The 27,972-nt window shown below is 36.5% G+C and overlaps 1 protein-coding gene and 3 non-coding genes across 4 annotated transcripts; all 4 read left to right on the top strand.

Moving 5' to 3' along the window:
• Nucleotides 1-178: 178 nt before the first annotated feature.
• Nucleotides 179-27,972, top strand: NOP58 (NOP58 ribonucleoprotein). Its single transcript, XM_034431003.3, has 15 exons — nucleotides 179-372; nucleotides 1,898-1,974; nucleotides 3,243-3,295; nucleotides 6,776-6,900; nucleotides 8,013-8,149; nucleotides 9,733-9,797; nucleotides 11,508-11,642; nucleotides 12,498-12,643; nucleotides 14,096-14,222; nucleotides 14,758-14,921; nucleotides 15,433-15,567; nucleotides 16,112-16,173; nucleotides 18,396-18,526; nucleotides 22,464-22,612; nucleotides 23,851-27,972. The coding sequence occupies exons 1-15, from the start codon at nucleotides 328-330 to the stop codon at nucleotides 23,905-23,907; spliced, it is 1,608 nt and encodes a 535-aa protein (XP_034286894.2). The 5' UTR covers nucleotides 179-327; the 3' UTR covers nucleotides 23,908-27,972.
• LOC117675070 (small nucleolar RNA SNORD70) lies at nucleotides 6,508-6,595 on the top strand. The gene has a single exon (XR_004594109.1). It is a non-coding gene; the product is annotated as a small nucleolar RNA SNORD70 (small nucleolar RNA).
• Nucleotides 13,445-13,532, top strand: LOC117675084 (small nucleolar RNA SNORD11B). Its single transcript, XR_004594114.1, has one exon. It is a non-coding gene; the product is annotated as a small nucleolar RNA SNORD11B (small nucleolar RNA).
• On the top strand, nucleotides 14,339-14,424 carry LOC117675080 (small nucleolar RNA SNORD11). The gene has a single exon (XR_004594112.1). It is a non-coding gene; the product is annotated as a small nucleolar RNA SNORD11 (small nucleolar RNA).

Raw genomic sequence — 27,972 nt, forward strand, 5'->3', positions numbered from 1 at the left:
AGTTTTACTGAAACCTAGAAAAGCCTAGGAATTAAAAGGATCCCCCGCCCCCTTAGATCGCATAAACAATTACGGGACGAAATCAAGTAGCGAGCTCCGCTGTTTCAAAAAAAAAAAAAAATCGAAACGTTCGCTCCTTTCCCCCGCCCTCTGCTCCGTTCCGTCTTCCCGGCAGGCCATCAAAAGCACTTCCGGGTGAAGCGAGGCAGAGACTTCCGCTCCTGCGGCGCGTGGTCCGTTCACCCTCGTTTCTTTTGCCACGCGCATAATCCCCTCGCCTTTTCCCGGGGAGCAGCTGCGCTCCCCGCTCTCGATCCCGCCGCAGCGATGCTGGTTTTGTTTGAGACGGCGGCTGGGTACGCCATCTTCAAGGTGAGGATGGGCAGCACGTGTTCCTGGCTGGGGGGGGGGGGAGTTTTGGTTGATGGCGGGAGTCGAAAGCAGAAGGTTTTGTTTTCGCCTCTGCTGCGCTGAATGGCAGAAGGAGCTATATAGCGTTATCCCCCCCCCCCCGCGGTAAAGGATGACTTCCCTTTTCCTACTGGGCTAGCAACTTGAAAGAAATGTTGACCAACCTTTTAGATGACCAGCTTTCTCAAGCTTTCCGAATCCATTTTGAAATGTCCCCGAAATTGATTGGCGATGTCCTGCCTACTTTATGCTCGTGGATGGATCATCTTTTCTCCTTTGCCGTGGGTGGGTCGGTGGAGGAGAGAGGACAAATTGTTAAAAATGGGGAAGAAGCAAGTTTTGGAACATTCCTACTTAATGCATTTCTGGTTTTAGTGTGAGATGAGTCCCCTAGTGATTAAAGGCTCTCATAACTTAGAGGCATACAATTGCAATGAACATGGTTCTATCTTTATCCAATTGGTTGTCTGGACAAGCAATTATATATTTTTAAGGCATTTGCTTTTAATCCGGGAAGGGCTCTTGACGTTTTGTATGCTGGCTCCTTACTTCCAAAGAAAGAGAAAACTCATTAACAAACTACAGGTAGTCCTCGACTTACAACAGTTCATTTAGTGACCGTTCAAAGTTACAACCGCAATGAAAAAGTGACTTATAACCGTTTTAGAGTCATGTAATCCTCTTTTGCAACCTTCTGACAAGCAAAGTCAATGGGGGAACTAGATTCACTTGACACCTGGGTCAACTTATCAACTGCAGTGATTCACTTAACAACTGTGGCAAGAAAAGTTGTAAAATGGGGCAAAACTCACTTAAAAAGTTTCTCACTTAACAACATAAATTCTCAGCTCAATTGTGGTTGTAAGTCGAGGACTACCTGTATAATTTCGCAAAAACCTGAATCTAAATCATCTTTTTAATTGCCATGGACATTCTTGATAATATTTAATTTCTCTGTAGAGAGCTGCTTGAAGGAACTCCCTCCCCCCTCCCAAAAAAATAGCCCTTGTCTGAGGCAGGAGTACCTCACTCTGTTATTGTATTCATTCAGTTTATGTCCTGCCTCTACTGATGGACTTTAATTTTAGGCTTGATTCATAAACTTGGCTCCAAAATTGTGACTTTGAATAGCAAGATATAAAAGTTCTTATCTTTTTATTCATAGAATAACCATGGTTAGATGGTTATAATAAGATATGAACTTTCATATCCTGCTATTCAAAGTCACAATTTTGAAGCCAAATTTAAGCCAGCTAAATAAACATTAGTAAAAAGGTTTACAACTTCCCCCTGGACTATATTCTAACTGAAATTGGAAAAGTTAAGTGGCATGGATATACAGTTCATAAAATAGACCTGTTGTTGTTTTTTAACCTCAAAGCTTGGAATATAGTTTCACATTTTTAATTTCTCATAGTGACAAATAAGACAGATATTTTGTTGCCAAATATTGCATATATTTCATTAATCTTTATCTTTACCACAGGTTATAGATGAGAAAAAGCTTCAAGAAATTGATAATTTATGGAAAGAGTTTGAAACACCTGAAAAAGCTAATAAAGTGTAAGTAAAGTTCTTCAAGAAGTCGTAACTAATATTTCAAGAGCATGGCCACTAGTTTTTTGTCTGTCTTGATTTTTTTCTATGGGGTTTTCTGGAATTACTTTAAATTCTTGAATACAGGATATAAATACTTAAGTCATGTTCTCATTGGTAGAAAAAGCATCTAGAAATCAACTTGTTGTTGTTATTATGTCTTGGCCATCTTCCAGAAGATGGTGAACACTGAGTTTTTCTGATGGGAATTTGCGTTATGATACCTTGCCGTTTGGCATTGTATCTTTTGATGTTTTGTGGGTTTTGTCTTTCTGTATTTCCCTATTTTTGTTTTATTGCACCTGTAAACTCTTCCAAAGGACTAAAAAATATCTGACAACTAAGTTGACATTTTTAGCCACTTAGAATTTTTGGAATGAGTGGCAAAGCTATTTCATTCTAAGAGTTAGGTTTATGCTATGTTTAATTCTGCAGCACTATGGTAATTAGGACTATCAGATCTGAGTTGCAAAAATCTGAATGACCACTAGGCCTAGGTATCTGTACGAGAAGGCTTGCTGAAGTGGAACAGGATTTATATAACACAGATTAGTTAGGAATAAGTAGGAAATAATAGAATTGATTAATGAACTACCGGTAGTTAAGTGTATCTTATAATTTTATAAAATTCATGTTTGTATAGAATATGTGTATGCAGAATGTTTTTATATTTTGTGTCTATTACACTTGTAATAGTTACATATTCTATAAAGTAGGCTGTACAGGTAATCCTCATTATAGCAATCACAATTGGGACCAAAAATTCCATTGTTAAGCAAAGTGGTCACTAAGTGAAAAATCATGTGACTTCAACTGCTTACATTTTACATTGGACAACTCATACTAACCGACTGTAATGGCAAATGGGATTGAGGTAGAGATGAATCAAAGTTTGTGCATTGGTCACTGTTATTTTTTCCTCACTGTCATAATGGCAAACAGTTGTTCTCCAAGGCAGTTGGTAAGCGAGGACTACGTATAATTCTTAGATGGGTGGCTAACTTGCCTAAAAGTTAATTAACACCTGAACCAAAATCTTTTAAAGTATACTTTCCTCTTCGTATAGGAGACATTGACCTGATGAACTGGGAGTTTTAATTAATCCAAAAAAAAAAAAAAAAGGCAGAGATTGCATGCTTATCAGTTTTTGACTTTCCTGAAAAATATTTATAATTGAGAGCAATTGCTCTGGTCCTGATGATCTTTGCAAAAACATTTTGATGTTTTTTATTTAGCGTAAAACTGAAACACTTTGAGAAGTTTCAAGACACAACAGAAGCTCTTGCAGGTAATACTTTTTCTATTAAGGTTATTGATCACTTTTAAGGATAGCATTATCTTAAACTAGTTTCCAGACATTGAGTGCAATTTTCAGGGATACATAAGTTGACCTTCTAGAGCTGTTATTGTAGAAGAAACAGTGATTTACTTGAAGGAGGTGGCCCTTCAGTTAGCTTACCAGCAAGCTGCTTAAGGTAGGAGAAGTTCTTGGCATCTGGAATGTTGGATTCCAATTCTTATCAGCTCTAATGAGTGTGATCAGTGATTAGGTGTGAGGAGGATAAAGTTTTAATTTTTTGTGAATTAAATTTACTGCTTTAAATTGGACTTGGAAATAGCATTTAACATATGCTGTATTGAGTCATTTTGCCACCCTGCCTTCCTTTCTTTCTTGCCAAGTTTGTATAGCTTTACTTACGTCCTTGGAAATGTCTAATTTTGCAAATAAATTTCTGAAAGGTAGACATGCACTTTCAACTATTTTCACATTTGCTAGTATACAGGTGAAACTCGAAAAATTAGAATATCGTGCAAAAGTTCATTTATTTCAGTAATGCAACTTAAAAGGTGAAAGTAATATATGAGATAGACTCATTACATGCAAAGCGAGATAGTTCAAGCCTTGATTTGTCATAATTTTGATGATTATGGCTTACAGCTCATGAAAACCCCAAATTCACAATCTCAGAAAACTAGAATATTGTGAATAGGTTCAATATTCTAGGCTCAAAGTGTCCCACTCTAATCAGCTAAGTAAGCCATAACACCTGCAAAGGGTTCCTGAGCCTTTAAATGCTCTCTCAGTCTGGTTCAGTAGGAATCACAATCATGGGAAAGACTGCTGACCTGACAGTTGTGCAGAAAACCATCATTGACACCCTCCGTAAGGAGGGAAAGCCTCAAAAGGTAATTGCAAAAGAAGTTGGATTAATAGAAATTTATGTGGAAGGGAAAAGTGTGGAAGAAAAAGGTGCACAAGCAGCAGGGATGACCGCAGCCTGGAGAGGATTGTCAGGAAAAGGCCATTCCAAAGTGTTGGGGATTTTCACAAGGAGTGGACTGAGGCTGGAGTCAGTGCATCAAGAGCCATCACACACAGACAGATCCTGGACATGGGCTTCAAATGTCGTATTCCTCCTGTCAAGCTGCTTCTGAACAACAAACAATGTCAAAAGCGTCTTACCTGGGCTAAAGAAAAAAAGAACTGGTCTGTTGCTCAGTGGTCCAAAGTCCTCTTTTCTGATGAGAGCAACTTTTCCATCTCATTTGGAAACCAAGGACCCAGAGTCTAAAGGAAGAATGGAGAGGCACACACTGCAAGATACTTGAAGTCCAGTGTGAAGTTTCCACAGTCTGTGTTGATTTGGGGAGCCATGTCATCTGCTGGTGTTGGTCCACTGTCCTTCATTAAGTCCAGGGTCAACGCAGCCGTCTACCAGGAGATTTTGGAGCACTTCATGCTTCCTTCCGCAGATGAGCTTTATGGGGATGCTGACTTCATTTTCCAACAGGACTTGGCACCTGCCCACACTGCCAAAAGTACCAAAACCTGGTTCAATGACCATGGGATTACTGTGCTTGATTGGCCAGCAAACTCACCTGACCTGAACCCCATAGAGAATGGGGCATTGCCAAGAGAAAGATGAGAGATATGAGACTGAACAATGCAGAAGAGCTGAAGGCCGCTATTGAAGCATCCTGGTCTTCCATAACACTTCAGCAGTGCCACAGGCTGATAGCATCCATGCCATGCCGCATTGAGGCAGTAATTGATGCAAAAGGGGCCCAAACCAAGTACTGAGTACATATGCATGCTAATACATTTCAGAGGTCCGATATTGTTCTATGTACAATCCTTGTTTTATTGATTTCATGTAATATTCTAATTTTCTGAGATTGTGAATTTGGGGTTTTCATGAGCTGAAAGCCATAATCATCAAAATTATGACAAATCAAGGCTTGAACTATCTCGCTTTGCATGTAATGAGTCTATCTCATATATTAGTTTCACCTTTTAAGTTGCATTACTGAAATAAATGAACTTTTGCACGATATTCTAATTTTTCGAGTTTCACCTGAACATATCAATAAATATAATGTATGCAAGAAAATCCATTAACAAAAGCATTCTCACCATTTAAAGCAGCCTTCTCCAACTTGTTTTCCTCAAGACGTTTTGGAGTATAATTTCCATTATCTCCAGCAAAAATGCATATTTGGAGAGCATCAAGTTAGATAAACTGAGAATAATCTAATCGGGTTGGTGCTACTACAGCATATTTGTAATGTCATCATGCTTTGGTATCATCCAAAACTGAATCGTGGCCAAGATTGTAGTGCAGACAATGTACCTCTGCAATCTAATGCCATGGATGTTAATCCAATTAAACTAGAGTGTCTCATGGTATCTGAAGCCAGATTGGGTGACATAAAATGGCTACCCTTTTCCAACCTCCAAGCACAGATGGATGTTAGGAGCAACTTTACTTTTATAAGATTACCGTATTTTTCAGAATATAAGACGCACCTTTTTACCCCAAAAAAGAGGTGAAAATCTGGGTACGTCTTATAGTCCAAATGTAGCCCCAAAACAAAGCCTCTAAAACCTCCCTTTAAGAGGCTGAAAAAAAAGCCTCTCAAACGGAGATTTCAGAGGCTGAAAAAAAAAAAGCAAGGCACAGAGCTCACAGCCAATGAACTTGTTGCTAAAGTTCACCTCTGGGAATAGCTGATTGGGGGTATTCCAGGAGGCCGATCCACTCCAATCAGCTTTTTTCTTGCTTTCTTCCCCAAAAACTAAGGTGCGTTTTATATTTCGGTGTGTCTTATAGTCCGAAAAATACTGTATCTCTATTTAAATAACATTTTACTTTTCATTAACCAGTACGGGGAGGTAAAATCCACTTAAAAACAAAGGGCTTGGTTAAAAAAAGCCTTTTCTTCTTTTGTGCCTAGTAGCATTGACCTTGATTGAGGTCCCATATATTTAATCTTGTTCTGGGTAAAGATGCTTGATAGCAGCTGAGAGAGCGAGTGCACACTATATGTTTGCTATCCTTTCTGTGCTCACTGCTTTTATTTCTGTGTGACTTTATCATGTTTTTTTTAAAAAATATTGTTATAAGATATATCCAGTATAGTGGGATTTGTGTAGTATTAACTAGATTTTAGTAAAACTAGATTACAGGCCTGAGAACTGAATCTGCAGGCTTCATACTAATTTCTGTTGTCAATGATGTATTGTTAGTGGACTGAATCACTGTGATTGCATACAACATTTCGTCACTACCACTGAGACAACAGAGAAAATGAACTGTTTTGTGAGCTATGCTTGGTACTTTCTGAACTTGGTTGTTTTCTTGCAAACATTTCATTACCTAAACTAATAACATGGGTGCATTATTCTCTTATTATTCCATGCTTATTTTTCTGACTGGGTCTTTTAGAAAATTCTAGATTTTTAAAAGCTTTTTGTTTTCTCCTCAAGCATCCACAGCACTGGTAGAAGGCAAAATCAGCAAAAATTTAAAGAAAATCTTAAAGAAAATAGTAGCCAAAGATGCCCATGAACAGCTAGCTGTAGCAGATGCCAAACTGGGAGGTGTAATCAAGGTGAGTCTCAATATCTAAATTGAAACGGCTAAGTGGTATTCCAATAATGGCATGTGCGAAGGGCCTGTAATAATTTCATTATTTATTCAGTTATTCAGTGCATATCACACTATATGCATTATGGTGTGATGGTGCCCCATCACACCATAAATTAATTTATTAAATTTATATGCCTCTCAACTCCTAGCAACTCTGGGTGGTTTACGATTCTTACGGTTTAAAAACTATATAAAAACCACAAAAACAGCATAAGACAAACAGGCATATTAATGACAAGGAAATTAAACCGAGAGGGGAACAGAAAGGAAGAAAGAGACATTGATTGTCCTCTCCAAAGGCCTGTGCAGAGAACAGGAATGAGCATTTGAAATCACAGCTGGCAGTTATTCGTAGTTATTCTGGGCAGTTAATAACGGTTAAAAAAAAACCCTGGCCAACTGCAAAAACCGGCATCTTGAAACCAATGAAACTATGATTATTATAGCCCCACGACAAGGCTAGCTTTCTGGGTCCCACCAGATGACCCGCTTTGATTGATGACAGGTGCAACATTCCTCTTCTGCAGGATCTCATGGGAAAGACAAGCTCTTAAAATCTTACCATATTTAAGTAGGATTCTCTGCAATCCTATTAGTTATGGCTTACATAACTACGTATGTATATGTCACTATGTAGAGATAAAAATTAAATTTAAAAAATCAAGACATTTACCTGCAGGGTTCTAATTTAATAAACATTGTACAAAAGGAAAAAAATGAAATTTTATATTTATATCAATCTGTCTGATTTGTCCTTGTTTGAATTGATGGTGCCATTTTTTCTGGAAGTTCGTGGCCTGTTGATTCTTACGTCATATGTATGAATATGTGTGTATATATGCAGCTGCACACACACAAACAGTGGAGACCAACCTGGATTGCCATTTATAAGTCCTTTGCCATTGGCCTTCATGGCTAGTTAGATTGGAGGGCAAAAATAGTCTGGGGAAGAAGTATGGAGTATACAACAATGTAGACCTTTAGTCTTGGGCAAACTTATATTTGTTATATTTTTGCAGCTTTGACCATATTGTGTGCATTTTTATCAAAATGATACAATTTGAAATTCTGCAGGAGAAACTGAACTTAAGTTGTATCCATAGTCCAATGGTTACCGAGCTGATGAGGGGCATTCGCACTCAAATAGAAGGACTTATCAGTGGCCTTCCATCCCGGGAGATGGCAGCTATGTGTTTAGGACTGGCACACAGGTATTGTTTTCCCATTCTTGATTATATCAGCTTTTTGAAACCGGGGGCGTATCTCTGGTATATTAGATCTCAAAATCACCCCCAACACAGAATAATTGTAATTAATTGGATTAATCATTTGGATTCCAGATGAAAGTATCCATGTTGATGTGGATTCTTTTCAGCAAATATAACCCAAATATTCACCCAATGTGAACTAATATATGAAGAGATGAAAGTTGCCATTACTGGCTTACTGTATGTCTCAGACTGATTAAGATAGCCTCATGGATATGAGAGACGGTCCGTGTACTCTGTGGAGTGAGGGATGTCTTCCCATTTTCTAAAGGGAGAAAGTTGTATGATACAATCAAAAATCTCATCTCCCTGAACCTGAAAGATTTTGTTACTAGTTTATTTAGATCAGGAAAGGCCCTTCTGGCCCCTTTATTGTCAGAAATTTGTCTATTTGTTATGCAGGAGAAGACTTTCTCCTGCATAGTTTGCTCTCTCTCTGTGTGTCTCCCTCTCCCTCCCACTCACTTCCCCCCCCCCCCGGAATGTAGATAAAAGGAGGCATGTTTAACATCCCATTATTCCTGACACTTAGGAGAATTTCTTTCATTAATTGAATTTTGACTTCGGTGGTACTGATTTTAGAATTTTATCTTGATTTCAGTTGTTTTTTTATTTTTATATTTTGTAATTTGTATTTTTAATTGCTATGGATTCCTTGAATGTCAAGTAAAATGGTTAGATATAAATCCTAAGTAATTAAACACAGACTGGAAATGATGGAAGCATTTGGCACATTTGGAGGGTGTCACATTAAGGAAAGCTTTCTATCTTACCTATTGGCTTATCATATATGAAGTAGAATATAAGTTTCACTTCTATACATGAGTATGTATTTGGGGGGTTGGACTAGATGACCTACAAGGTCTCTTCCAACTCTATTAATGCTTCCAAACCCATGCTTTGGGGAAAAAGTTACTGAATTTCAGGTAACTGTATAGAGAATAATGAACATTAAAAAGTTCTTTGAAAGTTAATTTCCGCAGTATAATGAGTGGATTACTTTTTGATGAAACAAAAGAATCTGTGGCAAATACCAAGTTTGATTATGACCTAAACTTACGTTTTTCTGCAAAGTAGTGAGCACATAAAGTAAAAACAATCCCATCAACAGTTTTAAAAGATGGATATGAGTTATGTTGTTGGTTTGAGCTCCAAGCTTGGCAATTTGGATGCAAATGTTCCATCCCCATTCGAGGAGACATCTTCAGTGTGCTTTGGATTGTCTCCTCAAAAGGAGACAAAATATTTGCAACCAAATTACTATGCTCGGAGCTCAAACCCATAACATAACTACTGATCTGAGCTACTAATATTCAAAGACATTTCATGGATATGAGTGCCTGGGTTTGAATCTCTCCCCATGTTCCAGACAAATATTCTCTTTAACTAATAGCTGTGCAGTATGCCTTTAACAAATAGATGCTTCCAATACAGGGAATGCTAATAATGAATATTTTTCAATAAACTTTCATTAGTGTTGTCACCTGCTTGTATACAAAATTATTTCTTTCGTGTTTTATTTTTAGCCTCTCACGATATAAATTGAAGTTCAGCCCAGACAAAGTTGATACAATGATTATCCAAGCAATATGTAAGTACATTTTTAAGTGAAATGCTTTTGATGTACAGTATTAGGGTCTGCAAGTTTGGGATCAGTATGAAACTCCCTAGCATGATACTGGCGAATTTGGGTTTTGTTCTTGTTAATCCTAACAGTCCTGCTATATCCAATTTATGATGTGGTCAAATGCCAACATCAAGATGACAGAGTCTTTGAGATGAAAAGGAAACCAGGTTGATGATGAGACCCTCAGTTCAGATTTGTGGGATTTGCTTAATACATAGGGTCAGTTTTATAGAATTGGCTAAGTGTATGATTTAGTATAGACCTAATATTGTAATGCATCTTAGACAGCACAATTCCTAAAGTGGTGTAATTAAAGATATATCATCGGCCTTTTAAGAAATCTGTCAGAAAATACCATGTATAATGGCAAGACTTTACCCTAAAGGTTGAACAAGCTATAAAATGAACAATTTTGGCTGATACAGCACAATGCTAGTTGCTTAGTAGCATTGCAAGACAAAGGATAAATGGTTAAAGACTAAAAAACACAGCAAAAACATCTTGATGGTTGATGTAATTACAAATTACTGGAAGAATAAAATTTGATCTCAAGAAAGGAGGGATTTTGAGAATGATGACAGAATTTGAAACACAAAAAAAAACCCCAAGATCATCTATTAGCATCATATAGAGATTGGCATTGAAATATGATATGCAGAGGGAACAAATTAAAATTGCTTGAGAAAGTAGATGGAAAACCTCAAAGGCATAATCACAGAAGAACACTAGAGCTATGGAAAAAATCAAATTTATTGCAAGCTATAATTTGGGGGGAAATTATGGTACTAAATGTTTTATAGATAGTATATGATGCCATAACAACAAATGTTGGAAATGTTGCAAAAAATAACATTTTTGCAGGTGTGATCATGCAAAAAAAGTTCAAAAGTGCTTTGGGCACTCGGTCCAGAAAAGGTTAGCCATCACTGTCCTAGATAATTAAAGAGATTCTTTATGCTCAAGGCAGCCATTTATATAAGATAAGACACCATACATAACTGGAAAACTTTTTTGATTGTAAGTTGCTCCAGCATAAGACTACATAACTTTTAAAACATTTCTGCATTCTTGGAAGCTCTTTACATATTAATTGGTTAAACACTACAGACATTAATTCATACTTTTATTTTAATTAGGTTGAGATTCTGAAGAAGTTGAAAATAACTTCTAAAGCTATATAGACCGTAACTAATGAACAGTATGGATGGTGGGCATGTATTTGAAACCAGAGCATGGTGACCTTCCAAGATAATACAGAAAAAATTACTAGTATGTGATACATCTTGAAGAGATCATTTTAAATATGGCTGTGCATGTTCTCATGTTAGAAGGAAAACAGAATTAGCCTTCACTTAAAAGGATCCTAGAAATTAAGATATACCATTATAGTTATTGAATTGAGGGGTAAAAATATGAATGGTACCTTTTTTCCATCTTCTCAGGCTGATATTTTTGGGGCACCTTACAATGTTAGAAGAGATGTCCTTTTATATCTAAGTGTCTTCTTGTAAAACATATCAGAAATCCTTTGATAACTTTAAATTGCCATGTTTCACAGGAGTGTTCAAAAAATAAATATAATTGAGACATTACATGATAATAATACTATTTTCAAAAACGTTTATTTCCAAAATATAACCAAACTAAATGAAACACGTATGTTGCCTTTTCCAGCTCTTCTTGATGACTTGGACAAAGAATTGAATAACTACATTATGCGTTGTAGAGAATGGTATGGGTGGCATTTTCCTGAACTGGGCAAAATTATCACAGATAATCTAGCATACTGTAAATGTGTACAAAAAATTGGTAAGTAATGCTTAAACTGCAAATGGTGAACAATCTGACCTATTCAGTATCTCTGAAGTTATTCAAGTTTTCCTATCAGCTGTGAGGACCAGGCTATAACAGCTAAAGAATGTAGTTGGGTTACTAACTTTGTCTTCTTATTTACATAAACAACAAAACTCTTTTCTGTATTCTGCCGACTTCTTCAATATTGAAAAATACTACATATAGTGATACTCTATTTTGCAGTTGTATGCGGAATGAAATGAAAAGACTAGATATTGAAAAGTTGTTCTTAACTATAGATTCTTATCTAAATTACTAAGTAGCAGGATGGATAAAAATCAATGATTTTTTAAAAAAATCAAAAAAATCAGATTTTTTTTATTTAAATTGGATTTTTTTTTTATTTTTATCGAATTTATTTTAATAAAAAACTTGGGGTAAAAATCTATCGTAAGATAGTTTTCTATTTAAGATACATAAATAATTTAGTTTATTCAGCATGAAATGGAGCTTAGTTATGTAGCATGAGGCTGTATATTCTGCAACACTGGGACTATCGGTGAGTCAACAGTGGGTCAAAGGAGTAGCAGAGATGACAGTTGCGCTTTAAAAATTATGATTTAAATCAAGTTGATTTAAATCAAGCCTTTTTACTAGTGATTTAAATCTTGATTTAAATCAACTCGATTTAAATCAAATCCACCCTGCTAAGTAGAAATTCCTTGTTAGACATAAACACATGAAAATCATCCATTTGCTCCTTAATTTCCTTTTCATGCTCATCTAGGTATGACAAACCTATAGCTAGATGAACTCTTAATTTCTGTTTGCTGTTTGTCCTTATTCCTACTTTATATTTTTACTCCCTAGGAGACAGAATAAACTTTTCCTCTTCTGATCTGTCTGAGCTCCTTCCGGAGGAGGTGGAAGAAGAAGTGAAAGCAGCTGCAGAGATCTCCATGGGGACTGAAGTGTCAGAAGAAGATATAAGCAATATACAGCATCTTTGTGATCAGGTGATGTGTAGTGGCAAATGAACAGAGGCAGTAGTAGGCTGGTTAAAAGTTACCAGTCAGAAGGCCATTTAACACATCTAAGTGCCACTTGGCTTACTCCTAATAAGTTTTAAAGCTAAAGAAATAGAATCTGAGTGGATTAATTCAGTTTGGTTGATCATATCTTGGTTTAATGAGCTCAGGCATGAAGAAAGACTTGTCCACAAATAGTCAAAGTCCTTGTAGTTGTTTATATCTCATGTTCTAATTAATTCAGAAAACATCTATTTAACCACAGTTTATTTAGAAACGGTGATTACTAGCTTTGATAATGATAGTTAAGGATAGGCACCCCAGTGGTTAGATTGCAATACAGCAGGCAAACTGCCCATATTCTGGAGTTTGATCTTGACAGGCTTGTTTGATTCAGCCTTCCATCCTTCTGAGGTCAGTAAAATGAGGACCCAGCTTGGTGGAGGCAATACTGGATGCTGACATGGTAAACGGCCCAGAGAGCTGTAAAGCACTATGGGGCAGTATATAAGTCTGAAGTTGCTATTGCTAATTTAATATGCTGATTTGTACCAAGACTGGCAACCAAGTTTTAAAAAATGTTGGTGAAACCACAACCTATCATGCTTTAATTGGTTTACATGAAGTAGAAAGCAAAAGGGAAACACATAGGTACTGCATACATAAGCAAATTTATGAAATCAAAATATGATTGCCCCCAAATCTTGTGGTTAGTTTTTAATCTGTTTGGAAATTGATCGTGTTATAATTTTTTAGAAGACAACCAAATTTGCAAATTATATTAGTTTTCGGTGGCAAGTGATGATTCCTCTAATGATGCTTTCCTGATGTACGACCTATGAGGGTTGCATAGTCACTACCTCTTCTGATGCCATCACAAGTAACTGGTTATCATAATTGGAACATGTTCAGGACAACTGCTTGGTTGAATATATATACTTGCTTGTTTCTTTCTGTTCTGAGATCTGCAGAAGCTTTTCTAGGTATACACTAAGATAGCAGAATGGTATCTTTCAGGTCATTATAGTGCCAGGAGGCCGATATAACTTAGTGGTAATGGGGCAAAAATATCACAATAAAATCCTGTTTTATTTCTTTATGCTGGATTAGAATTTTTGTTGTTGAAGTATTCATACTTTAAATCCTTATTCCTAGTAATAATAATAAAAATCACTATCGGTTAATTGCAAAAAGTAGCTTTACTTGGATGTCAGTTTGCATCCTCTGACAATACCTTTAACAACAACAACTCCTATCCCAGGTCCTTGGGTAGGTCTCAATTGATGGATAAAAATGCCAAATCCAGTCAACATCGTGACTGGTTGCGCATAATAATAGATTATCATACTCCTGATGCCTTAATACCTGTTAAGGAATATCATTCCCAGTTTTCTTTGGCAATATTCCATAGTTTGAACCTTCTGTTATTTTGTCTTTCAGGTTATTGAGATCTCTGAATATCGAGCAACGCTGTATGACTATCTGAAAAATAGAATGATGGCCATTGCACCTAACCTCACTATTATGGTGGGAGAACTAGTAGGAGCAAGGCTTATTGCCCATGCTGGTATGTTGCAATTCTGAGTTTGTATGTTGGTTGCATGCAGCACCCCTTACTATAATTATCTTGGAGATTAACTAAACAAGAAACCATAATGCAAAGTTGCATTGTCAGGTCAAGAAGTTGACGATGATGACATTATTTGAACTTTGCTTGATTTCCTCTTGGAAGGTGAAAGCAACTTTAGTCACTACCTCTTCTGAGACACTTCTTGAGCCATTCTCTGCTTTTCTCACTCATTCACTCCCAAATGCCAGATTTATGCTTCCCTTAGGTTATTTTCAAATCATGTAATGGAGCAGACAAACTTAGGTTCAGGATTGTCCCTACAGTTCCTGGGAATTGTACAACTGTACAATTGTACAGTAATGCCCATCCCAGTGAGGCCTTTTGTTCCTGTTTCCTAGAGATCTTTAGTCGGTTTGGAAGGTAGGAGGTATGAGGCTTTGTCATTTCCAAATCTTGAACGTAATGTTTTGTAAAGGGCCTATTTCAGAGTTTACTTCATTCATATAATCTACTATTATCTTGTCTGCAATAGGTTCCCTGCTGAATCTAGCGAAGCATCCAGCATCAACAGTTCAGATTCTGGGAGCTGAGAAAGCACTTTTTAGAGCACTGAAGACTAAGCGTGACACTCCAAAGTTTGGTCTGATTTATCATGCTTCCCTTGTAGGGCAAACAACAGCTAAAAATAAAGGAAAGGTAAGAGGTTGGACAATCACTTGCTTTGTTCTTCTTGCTTTTGTTTCTGAAACAGGCTGATTGAGATATGGCAAGTTTAATTGGCAGGAGATAAGAAAATAAGTAAGGAAGGGTGCTTAAAGTTCTACTTCTAGAGTGCTTTTACTCTACATCAGCTCTGAATGGTTCCATGGCCTAAGAACCATTAATACAGTGGTTCTTGTATTGATCCAGTGTTTATGTGGAAAAAAATAAAACAAAATCACTGCCCCCATCCATCAGTTAAATCATACCCAAGGAATGCTTGTTTAAACAAAGAAGCGGGGCTGTCTGAATTTGTCTCTTCCTAGTCAGTTTGGCATGAGGAACCAGAACAAATGGATTTGTCCCAGCAAGCGTGATTAAATATTCTCTGCCCTGAGCATTCAGCTTGTACAGGTCTTGGCTGATAGATACATTCTGGAGACCTCTCACTCGTCTATGGGATAATTTGTGACATTACGAGATTTGTTTCACTTTTTTCCCCCCACAGATTTCACGTATGCTAGCAGCCAAAACAGCTTTGACTATTCGTTATGATGCCCTTGGAGAGAGCACAAGTGCTGAGATGGGAGCCGAGAACAGATTGAAAGTAGAAACAAGATTACGGCACCTGGAGGAGAAAGGAGTATGTTTATAAAAGCCTCGTGTTTTTCACAAATGCACCTTTGAGGATAAATAATTATTTGAAAATGTTTCAGAAATACCTCAGGCTTGTGTGGTTAAGCAGCTGGTGGCTACAGGGTGAACAGGAAAGATAAGAACCTTGTTTCAAAAGGTCTATGAATTTAGAAAGTTATAAAATTCATTTGTCCATGGTCTCCCTATGTTTTGGGAGATTGATGGCCACAATAGCTTGGAGTTTGGGAATCGATCACCCAAACACATCTGAGTAGAGATGGAGTTGGGAAGGCTGCTCTTTTTCCCTGGCAATTTCCTCCCTTCCCTTTGGGATATAGAACTAATATCCTGAATAAATATATGGAATATATTTATTAACCAGTTGTCTCTTTTTACCTGTAAGAATAAAGAGCACTTGGTTCCCTTGCTGATTATGGTTTTTTTTCTTTCCGCTATCATCTATTTTTAACCGTTAATCTTTTTAAGTGACTTCATTGGGTTGTATCAATTTTTAATTCTTTTCTTTTTTTTCCCCATCCACTCCTGTCCAGATAAGACGAATAAGTGGTACTGGAAAAGCTGTGGCCCGTGCTGACAAATACCAGCACAAGAGGTAGGTATATGAATGTTCACTTTACTCATGGGTAACACTGCCAAGAGCATTTAATTTTTCTGCTCAGATACTTCACTTTCATAGAAATGTCCCTTTTGTCAAAATAAATATTTCAGGCCCACCTAGCTTGGTTGCTTTTCTAGCCATTGTGAAACTGTAGATTGTAATCTTTAAATAAAGGCTTTCCCAACTTTTGCCATAATGAACTGATAAGATTGAGTATACCTACCTGTGAAGTTTACTTTTCTTAATTAGCATCTGTATTTAACATTATTTTAAAAAGAGCCTCTCTTTTACACTGTAAAACTGTTGGTGTAATGTACCCAATATCTGCTCCTTTAAGCTTTTCACAAATCGCCATAAATTCATTGAAGCTGTTTCACAACGTCCATTAGATCACAGAAGAACTGTACTGAAACAGACTTAAGGTTCTTTTTTTTTATTGAAAAAGTTTTACAATTACATTTTCTCCCCATTTCCCCCCCTCCCTCCCTAACCTCCCTAACCCTCCCCTCCCCCACTGACTTCCTCAGAATATAATCCAAATCAAAATCCCCTTTTTATAAAACTTGAACCCATCCACCCCCTATATGTTTTTCACATCTTCACAAAAATTCTATTATTCTATCCCTATATAATACTTCCAATTAAAAGCTACCTGGTATTTCCTAGTTTGATATTTATTCTGCACATAGTCTATCCACTTTTTCCACTCCCATAGATAAGTCTCTTGTGAATGATCTTTTAAATATGCTGAAATCTTCGCCATCTCTGCAAAACTGGCCATCTTCAAAGTCCATTCTTCAATAGTAGGTATAACTTCATTTTTCCAGTATTGCCCTATCAATAATCTCGCTGCTGTTATCATATACAATATCAACTTTGTTTCACCCAATGTAAAGCCCTTAACTATACCCAACAGAAACAGTTGTGGAGAAAACTGAATTTTTTTCCTCAAAACATTCTGCATAACCCACCAAATTTTAACCCAAAAGGCCTTCACTTTCTTACAAGTCCACCACATATGATAATATGTGGCGTCTTAGCAATCACATCTCCAACATTTTGGTTGAACATTAGGGTACATGCATGACAGTTTCTTAGGATCTAAATGCCATCTATAAAACATTTTATAAAAATTTTCCCTCAAATTCTGTGACTGAGTAAATTTAACATTCTGAACCCATATTTTTTCCCATGTTTCCAACATCACTGGTTCTGCAAAATTTTGTGCCCACTTTATCATACAGACTTTAACCAATTCAGTTTCTGAATCCCTTTCTAACAAAACATTATATACCCTTTTAATATACATTGGACCTTTCTCTTTTATATGTCTAAACATTCTTCTTCATGCATCATTATACCAATTTTTTGGTCCTCTTTCCATCTCAATTGAAGTTGATTATACTGCAACCAGGTTAAATTAATCCCTTCTTCCAACAGCATTTCTAATGTCTTCAGTTGCCATCTGCCCGCATCTGTAAAAAGAACTTCTTTATATAACAACCCCCCGAGTGACATTATATTTGTATTCCACATGATATGACCAAGATCCAACCACAACGGTATTTTGTATTCCCTTTGAATCGGTGCTTCTTCCAAACTCTCATCAAGGAATCTCTTAAGTATATGGCTTTTGAATTTTTTGTCCACTTTATTCTCATAAAATAAATAAGCATGCCAACCAAATTCAAGATCAAAACTTTCTATATTCAATATTCCAGTCTTTTTCCTTCCAAACCAATCACTTGCTTGCGTCAAAGCTGCTGCTTCATAATATAACTGTAGGTTTGGAAGTTTAAGGCCTCCCCTTTCTGGAACATCTTGCATAATTTTCAGTTTCACTCTTGGCTTTTTCTCGTTCCAAACAAACTTATTCAATCCTCTTTGCCATTCTTTCAATTGTTTATCACTTTTAAGCACCGGAATCATTTGAAACAAAAAAAGAAATCTTGGCAAAATGTTCATCTTAACTGCTGCTATTCTTCCAAGTAAAGACAGCTGCAGTTTTTTCCAAGTCTCCATATCTTTCTGTACGTCTCGCCACAACACCTCATAATTATTTTGAAACAGTTTCATATTTGATTCTGCAACATGAATAGACTTAAGGTTTTTAATGGTGCTGTGGCAGTACTTCTACTTCACTTTGCCACCCAGCAATTGGCATTAATGGGGTTTCCACTCATTTACAATTTGCTTATACTCTTTAAATATTCCAGTGAAGTGAAGGTCTATGATCCTTCTGGGGAATCTACGCTCCCTCTGGTCCCAAAGAAGCGCAAGGAACGGGAAGAGAATGAAGAACAGGCAGTTCCACAAAAGGCAAAGAAGGCTAAAATAGAAATCAAAGGTTGGTTTAATGAAGTTTAAAAGGTGGCTCTGTAAAAGGATTTTGTATACTTGAATACTGATTTGCTAAATTGCATTTGTCAATAAGAGTAGGCCTTTTTTTCTCCGTCAATTTGTTTGGGGAGGGGGATTTGCTAATTGGAAGTCCAGAGAGAAGGAACAATCTTGTTTTTCTTCCCCAACAACTCCTTGTTTTCTATAGTGCAAAGTGTCTCTTTCCCTTTAGCAATTTTTTGGGTTTCTATTTCTAGGCCTACTTCAAATCCTAATGTACTTTATCCCACTGTTTTTCCATGTGGGTAGTTAATTAATTAAATTTAATTCCATGACACCAGGTCCTGGCATCAATGTATTTTTAATGTGTTAAAATATATTTTAAAGGGAAGTTGTTTGTTACCTACATTCACTGCTTTTCATACAAGGCTACCTGCTCCACGTGACTTTTTCTTAGATTCTTTTAATAATAAATAAATAAATGGAAAGCTGCCACACTGCAAAGGTACAGCTCATAGACATTCTTAGAAAATAAAAAAAAATGGTGTGTGGCTGTAGTCCAGAATATTACACTGAACTTGCCTTATCAACCCAGAAAAAAAAAACCAAGGTCAGTTGCTAGGGAGGGAATAAAGAATGGGATGGGACACAACTGTATGAGTTTGCCTTCTAGTAAATTGCTGTTTTATGATTTGGCCACATCCCGCATTATAATGCACTGTGAATAAGGAAATCTTCCCCAAGGTAGCCATAACACATGTGTGCTGAAGAGCACACAGCATTCTTCAGCATTTTAGTCTTTTGCGTGCCTAATTAATCTTAGGGTGGTCTTCAGGGTTTTGTGCCCTGAATCTTAAGTACTGTACCTAACTGAGCATCTCTAGAAAAAAAAACAGTTGTTTTTTTATATTTTATTTCTGGCAAAGCTTTTATCAGCCAAGCTTTAGTTGGCAACCTAGGAATTATATTCATTTCATAAGTACATTTTAGTTAATTTAGGAACTGTGAATAGATTCTATGTGACATTACTGTAAAGATACATCAGTGAACTAAGATGGTAGAAAATATGTGGCTTATATTACCTTACAAATGAACTGAGTGCTGTTTGTCCAGATGTTGGATGTTAACTCCCAGCAGTCTTTAAGCAGCATGATGAGAGTTGCATTCCAACATCTGGAGTCATATTTTGCTTATCTCTGTCCTACTCCATAGCATCTATATTTCTATAAAACATTTCTATATCACCCTCCATTATGAGTGAAAATGAGGTTTGTATGATTATTGTATAGATACGTTTGAAAGTTGCAGATGGTAACCTTGGTGTATCAGGACATCTAGGTAAGCAGGAGTACAAAGCCCTTAAGCAGTGTTGCATGGACCAACACTTTGAGATGGATAGGTGTAAGCCATGGTTCAGAAGGAGAGGCTCATGGGCCCTTTTCACAGCCTTATTGTTCCTACCTTACAGTACTTTTGAAGCTGAAGAACTTTGTTTTGCTTTTGGTGAATTAAGTCACACCTCTAGATTAAAGTTTCTTGGTGAAAAATTTGAGAAGTGAGATCTCCATCCCTTTTACTCCCAGCTCCACAACAGAAAAGATTCTTGACAAAAAATACAGAAAGAAATGGACAACTGGAAAAAATTACAATTGTCTTTGTTGGGAAGAATAGCAGTAGTAAAAATGAATGTTTTGCCTACGTTTTTATTTCTTTTTCAAATGATACCAATACTCAAAAAGGATGCAAATTTGGGGGAATGGCAGAAGGGTATTAATAACTTTGTTTGGGCAGGGAAAAGACTGAGAATAAAATTAAAAATAATGCAAGATATACGTGAAAGAGGAGGTCTCAAAATGCTCAATTTAAGACTATATTACGAAGCAGCTGCCCTATCAGCAATCAGTGATTGGATCAATTTAACAGAAGAAAGAATCTTGAATATTGAGGGATATGACTTGATATATGGTTGGCACACCTATTTATTATATGACAAGAAGGTGGACAAGATTTTAAAAAGTCATATATTAAGGAATGCTTTATTGCGTGTCTGGAAAAAGTATCAATATAAATTAAACGATAAGATACCTATATGGGCAGTACCCAGTGTCAGCACTAGAGTAACCTGACACCCAGACATGCGATAGAGAATATAAGTGTAGAACAAAAACAAGATGTGATTACATATAAAGAGCTTCTTAATATGGAAAGAGGTACATTACAGTTAAAGTCTTTGAATGTATTAAAAGAAGAAAGGATAATTCAAACTTGGACAGCTACAAGCTAGATGGAAAGAGGATCAGAAAATTGGTATCACACAAAATGAGGAAAACTTGGTAAAACAAATCAGAGACCAGAGTCAAATGCATATAAAAAGGTTGTATAATACATTGATAGAAATAGATTCAGAAACAGAGTTAGTTAAAGACTGTATGATAAAATGGGCACAAAATATTGAGGAACCAATAATGATGGAAACGTGGGGAAAAAATATGGGTTAGAAATGTAAAATTTATGCAAGCCCAAAATTTGAGAGAAAATTTTTACAAAATGTTTTATAGATGGCATCTAGGTCTTAAAAAGTTACCTGGTATGTATCCAAGTTTGCAACCCAAGTGTTGGAGATGTGAGAGTGATGATGCCACGTATTATCATATATGGTGGACATGCAAAAAAATCAAAGCATTTTGGATAAAAATATGGTGGCTCATGCAAAATATTCTTAAAAAGAAGATAAAGTTTACTCCACAGCTGTTCTTGCTGGGTATAATTAGAGATTGTATTAGAGACTAATCTGATTTTAAATTTAATAACCGCAGCAAGACTTTTGGTGGCGCAGTATTGGAAGAAGGAAGACTTGCCTACTATTGAAGAATGGACACTAAAAGTAGCAAATTTAGCAGAAATGGCCAAAATTTCAGCATATTTGAAGGACCACTCAAATGAAGGATATATTTTGGAATGGAGAAGATAGATTGATTATATTCAAAGCAAATATCGGACTAAAAAGTTCCAAATAGCTTACGAATGAATAAAGAGATTTTAGAAAAGTATTTAAATTTAGTCATGTAAAAGGGGAGTTAAAGTACAAGAGGGAGATAGGAGTCTATAGATAGTTAGCACATGTTAGTATATGATTGTTAAATGCTATACCCTGTATTTTGCTCTGGGAAGTAGGGGGGGGAAGGTCGAGGGAGGAGGGGGGATGGGAAAACATTTCTAAAAAGTTTTTTAGAAAGTTTTATAAAGTTTTTTTTTAATTAAAAAAAAAGAAAAGAAAAGATTCTTGATCTTGGAAGGACTTCCAAAGATGTCTTCAGCAAGAAATACTCTTAAGATTTTCTGTTTTAGATTTTGTCAGTTATTTGACAAGATGTTTAGTTTAATGGTTTGGGTACTAAACTGTTTTCTTTTGAATCATTCAAAGGGGAAACATGTTTTTAAGAATAAGTATAACATTATATGATGGTTCACAATAACACCAAACATGGTATCTTTTGAGTATACTACAATTTACATTATGGGCAGTCCTCAATAACTTCTTCCAGTTGAGTTCCATGAATGTAATTGCTTTAAGTCAATGGAATGCCTTCTTACCACATCTCTTCCTCCCCAAGGACATCCATAGAGAGTAGCAAAGGTGGCTACTGAATGTATTCAATTTGGAAATTGTTCATCTACGTAGGTAGGCAGAAAATACTCACAGAGTGATAAAGCAAAGTGTGTTTAAAATACTAGATGAAGTTGCAGAAAACATCTCTTATCAGCTTGTTTTCCAATATTTGGGATTGTGATAATCCATAACTATTCCTTGATGTGTCAGGAATGGATCATGGCCAGCAGCATGCTCTCATTTTTCAAAAATGCCCACTAACAACTTTGGCTAACTCCTAGCATTTCTGTTTTGTTTAACTTGTTTTTGTAATTTTTTTCCTGCCTGACACAAGAAGAGGAACAGGATGAGGATGAGCAAGTTGAACAAGAGGAGGAACATGTTAAAGAGAAGAAAAAGAAAAAGAAAAAACAGAAAACTCAGGAAACATCTGTTTGGGTAGAAGAGAATGCAGAGGAGCCATCGACCAGTAGGGTGGTGGAGGTAGGACACTGAAAATAGCCTTTCCCAGCTTGCTGCCCTCCAGAATTGTATCTGCTGTATACCTTGAATGTGAATGATGCTGGCCAGGGCTGTATATTTTCTGGTGCAACAAATCTGACTGCCTTAACAAAGCCATCTTTACTATTTATTTATGCACCTGACCTAAGTAAAACGAACAAACAAAACCCAATTGTTTAGCTAAATGTAGACTCATTGGAAACATATGTTTGATTCACAGGTGAGCAGATTAGCAACCTTATCCCAAGCATACCTAGCCTAGAAGAATCTGGACTATCAAAGAGAAAAAGGGGTATATATGTAGTTTAGTGCAGTAATTAAAGGCCTTGGGTTAAAAGTGGGAGACCATGAGATCTAGTCCTGCCTTAGATACAAAGGCAGCTGTGTGACCTTGGCTCAGTCACTGTGTCTCAGTCTAAGGAAGGAGGCAGCAATAGTAAACCACTTCTGAAAAATATTGCCAAGAAAATCGCATGGTCTTGTTCGGGAAGCCACCAAAAATCACAGGCACAACAAAGTAGGGTGGGAAGGCACCTGGTAGCCAGATTTCTTTTCTAGCTTATTTGCTTAGAATCTTCCAAGGTTATATAATACAGTTGCTGCAGAATGTGATCGCAAAAAAAAAAAAAAAAGTTTTATACCAATAGGTACAGCCTCCATGTTGATGTTCTATTGATAGCCTTCTCTACATTTAAAAAAAAAAGATTGTAAATGTTATTTATTGATGATTTCTAAGGAAGATTTATAGAAAGGAATAAATCATTTTTTTAATTAGTAGAAAATTGCCTTTCCGAAAACAGTTAAGTCTCTTCACTCACCATTACTAAAGAAATCCTGGTTAGTTTCCTTTCTACCACTAATATGCTTAAAGGAGGTTTCCAAATCTAATCTGAGGTTATGTTCTTTCCATTTAAAATCCCAAAGTGCTTAGACAGATAACCTCTGTCTAAATTGCAGAAGTGGAACTGTTCCACTAAGATGCTTGGAGATAAAAAGCTTTCATACTCTACTGTGCAGTTCCATTGACTCATTTCATTAATGTTACATCAGAGCTAATCATGTATTCCTACAATTAGGTAAGCTGCTCTCTCTAAATATATTAACTTGTAGAAGCAAAATCAGACCATGAAGTGCTGTGCATCTCTTTCTTACAGGAAAAAAACTAGATACTATATTTTCATTTATCATAGTGAAATGATGTAACAATGCTTATGTTTCAGAATACAGAGAAAAAGAAAAAGAAAAAGAAGAAAATTAAAGAAGAGCTAGAAGATTAAGAACAGGGAATTTTCTTGGATGGTTTGGCTCACATTTGGACTTGGGGGACATTAATTTTTGAAATAGATTTTTGTCTAATCATTAAGATCAAGAAACTGTATATTTTCCTTCAATATTTTGTTTTTAAAGCTGATCTTAGTTTTAACATTGCCCTGTTATGGTTATAGTCTTGCTTCAGTAACACTATAAACTGTTGTGAAATTGCTTATCAAAAAAGTAGTATGATTGCTTGAAATGAGTAACAATGCGTCTCCCTTCTCAAACAAAACCCCCTACTGGGATGAATTGGATTACTATCAATTTAATTTTATGAAGAAAATTTTCAAAGATCTTTTCTTGCAACAACATTTAGCAGATAGAATGCAGTGTGGTTCTATTGCAGAACATGCTAAAATAATGCATACAGAATAGTTTTATTGAATATATACAAATTATTGAATATATACAAATAATGGCCTTTTAAATTTTTAACAGAAATAGAACTATGTCCAATTGATACAGAGAAACAGCATTCTTAAAAAAAAAAAAAAAGTACAATCAGCACTACTCAGTTAAATCCCTTTACAGGTAGTCCTTGGGTTATGATGGAAATTGGGACCAGAATTGTCATAAAGCATGATGTTTGACTTACCCAAACAACTTACAACCTGCCCCCACCCCCCAGCTTCCCCGTTGACTTTGCTTGTGTGAAGCCAGCAGGGAAGATTGAAAATGGCTATAACCTTTATAAGTGCAAACTGATTGTCAAGCATCCAAATTGTGATTGTATGACAGGTGCAATAGTTGAAACTTCAATGAGTGGGATATAAGTCCCCTTGTTCAGCACCATTGCAGCTTCAAATGGTAGCTGTGTCAGTATTTGGTAAGCAAGAAACCAAGTCGTTTCCTTTCTCTTCACCCCACTCTTTGTACTGCTGGTTGAGAAGCAGGAACTAGCCCAAATTCACATGAACTGTTGCGCCCCTGATTTCCGTGACCTTCAGAAGCAGCAAGAAAGGGCCAGCAGAAAAAGAGGCAATATCAGGAGAATTAAAAAGTTCTCTGCAAGAAGAAACTTCTGGGTCCTAGTGGAAACCACAAACTTTATAGGACAACTTTAGCATGAAAAGGGCATGGGAAGATACTGACAGGTATCCCTGAATAACAGTGATGTGACAGCTTTGATATTTCACCAAATGGTATTTATGGTAGAGTAAGATTTCTGTTTTGCCAACCAGATACCCCTTTTGAAATCTTATATCCAATACTTTCTTCGCTATGTCCCAAACGATACTGATTATAAAGAGAAAAGATTGGTCTATATGTCTGTTTCTTCTTGATCCAAACAAGAGGCTGCATTTTTATCAGGGATATATTTTGAAATGACTGAAAAGCTGATATTTTGGCTGGGCCTACAGAACAGTGTAGTCAAAGATTTACCTGGAATGGAGATGCTGAAAGATTGGTAGCTTTCACTTCCGTGACTTAAAATTGTTCCAAGTGTGGCTGAAAAATAAGCATGAAATACTGAATATTCAAAGAACATACTTCTGCTCGAATTACTCCAAGGAGTTTTGGACCATGAAGAAAACAGATGGAAAATTCAGTTAGTGATCTTTTAAGCCTTCGCCTCGCCTCCTTTCCTTTCTGCTAATAAGATATGGCAGTATCTTAGAAACATGCATGGAAGAATTTTGCATCTTTGGCCAGGATGTTATTGTTGTTGATAGTTAAACTAGTGTCAAAATGATCATAAGTTTGAGTGTTGGAAATGTCTGTTGATTGTTGCATTATTAAAACAACAATCTACTGTTAAGGATGGTGCACATTTATCAAGTGCCCCAATCCTAAACCAATAGTATTTTCTGTTTGGGGGTGGGAAATGATTAAACCCACCTTTAAAATGAATTTGACAGACTGATGGAGACTACAGCTATCTGTGAGGAACACATGCTGCCTTCAGATTCAGAAGCTGCATCTATAGTAAAAGAATAGATGAGTGGCTTCTTTACGTCAATGCCTGTCTGTTTCCTAGGGACATGGCTGGTTGGCTGCTATGGAAAATGGTTGCTTAGCTGGATAGGCTGTGATTCACTCTCCTTTTCTATTCTGAATTGATGAAAAAAAAACCTCTACCAAGCTGTTATTTTTCTTGATAGTACCAAATGAATCCTCTTTTTTAAAGCAACAAATTATTCTTGGAAATTGCTTCTTCGTGGAAGCTTGGGGGATCACATACTATTTGGAGAGGGAGAACAAAATTCCAGATTAATTATAAACACGAGAAAGCTGTTGCAGCCAAGTGTTCGTGTTCTATTCTAAAGAATATAATTGCACATTTTCTCTAAAAGTATGCTCTGTGCAGTAGCTGGGTTATATTTAAAAATGCAGTGTAAGCATGCATTGCACATTAAAACCATAAATGAAGCAGTTGTTGCTCCAGGGCACAGATAGTTCTACTTACTCTCTGAGCACATGTACTGGGATGGGAAAACAATATTGGGAATTACAGGAGCAAATGTTATTCTTCCTTGTGGAAAATTGGGGGGAAAACAAGAGGCTTCTCTGTAAAGGAAATACTTGGGAAATGACTTTCAGGCATAAGGTTGGATGTGTTCAATAACCATGGTTATAAACAATTAGCTATGCATGTTCTAGGTATCAGCTTTTTTGTTGGTTTTTAACATCTGGTAAAATATATTGCTAGAATGCCACATAGATTTTTAAATTTAGTGGAGGATTTTATAACATCATTCCTAAAATCCTAATTGGTCCTGTGTGAGGCAGTATAAGTCAAGTGATGTCACCATTTTTTTTTAATATCAATTAGAATCATCTTGTTCTCCATCCAATTATATTGAGGTCCTGAATTATATTATGGAGCAGAGCTTTTGCAGCAAAATTACCTAGACTAATTCTTCAAGCTCCTGCCCCATATTGCTTGCAGAAAATATTTCCCCATGGATTAGAATGGGACAGAGAATTTTCCCAGAAGGTTGGGAGTTGTGTTTTTCTCCCCAGAAGAGGAAATGCGTCAAAAAATAAAGAGAGATGTATAACATAGGTAAGTGCTAATTACATATAATTACATAGTTAGCACTGGACTAAAAACAGGGAGAGTGAGCTCTAGTTTTGTCTTCAGCATGGAGCCAGTTGGCTGACTTTGGGCCAGCCATTCCCAGCATTAGGCAGGGGCAAATCTCTTGTGAAAAACATTGCTAAGAAAATATACAGATGAGCAGAGTTGAGGGTATTTTATAAATTACCGGTAAAACTAAATACGTCTTGGCTCTTGCCAGTGGACTAGTATGACTGCTTTGTTTGTTTTCTAGCTACAAATTGCAATTTTAGGACCTCTTCCCTCTTATTTATTCGTATCCTACCTTTATTATTTATACCAATAACTCAAGGCGGTGAACATATCCAACACACCATCACCTATTTTCATCACAACAACCCTGTGAGGTGAGTTGGGCTGAGAGAAAGGGAGTGGCCCAAGATCACCCATCTTATGGTTTGTCTTTAAAACAGGTCAGACAGTACTTCAGTTATTTGTAAAATTGACACATACTGTAGAGGTTAGTCATTTATCTTCCTTGTTTGGGTGTCTACCTGACAAAGGGAGAGGCCAGGCACTGCGTCAACTGAGCAGGGAGCACTTAGTTCTATAACCAAAATATTAAAATATTTGCAGGGAAAAGATCCCAAAATAATAGGTGTTTATGCAGATTGCAACACAAAAAAGGAGGATAAGTACAACTTGGGAGTGGTATCTGAAGGGTACTGCAATATGTCTTAAACCATGGGTCCATTTTAGTACTCTTTCAAATGTCTTAAGCCTTGATGATTCCTGAGCTGGCTTATTCAGCATGTTTACATAAGCAACTTTTGTTAGTTGGGTCATCAGGTAACCCACAGAATGAAATTAAAGTGGCACTCCTTGAAAACCTGGGTTACAAATGTTTTAAATATGTTAATATGCTGTAAATGATAGACACAAAATGGAAAAATTTCAGTAGTTTAACATCTAGTTGGTTTCAGTATTGAAAACTTACAGAAATATTAAACTTGTTCACTTTAAAACC

This window comes from Pantherophis guttatus, chromosome 1 (assembly GCF_059756535.1).
Source record: "Pantherophis guttatus breed Tessera chromosome 1, ASM5975653v1, whole genome shotgun sequence".
Classification (NCBI taxonomy): Eukaryota; Metazoa; Chordata; class Lepidosauria; order Squamata; family Colubridae; genus Pantherophis; species Pantherophis guttatus.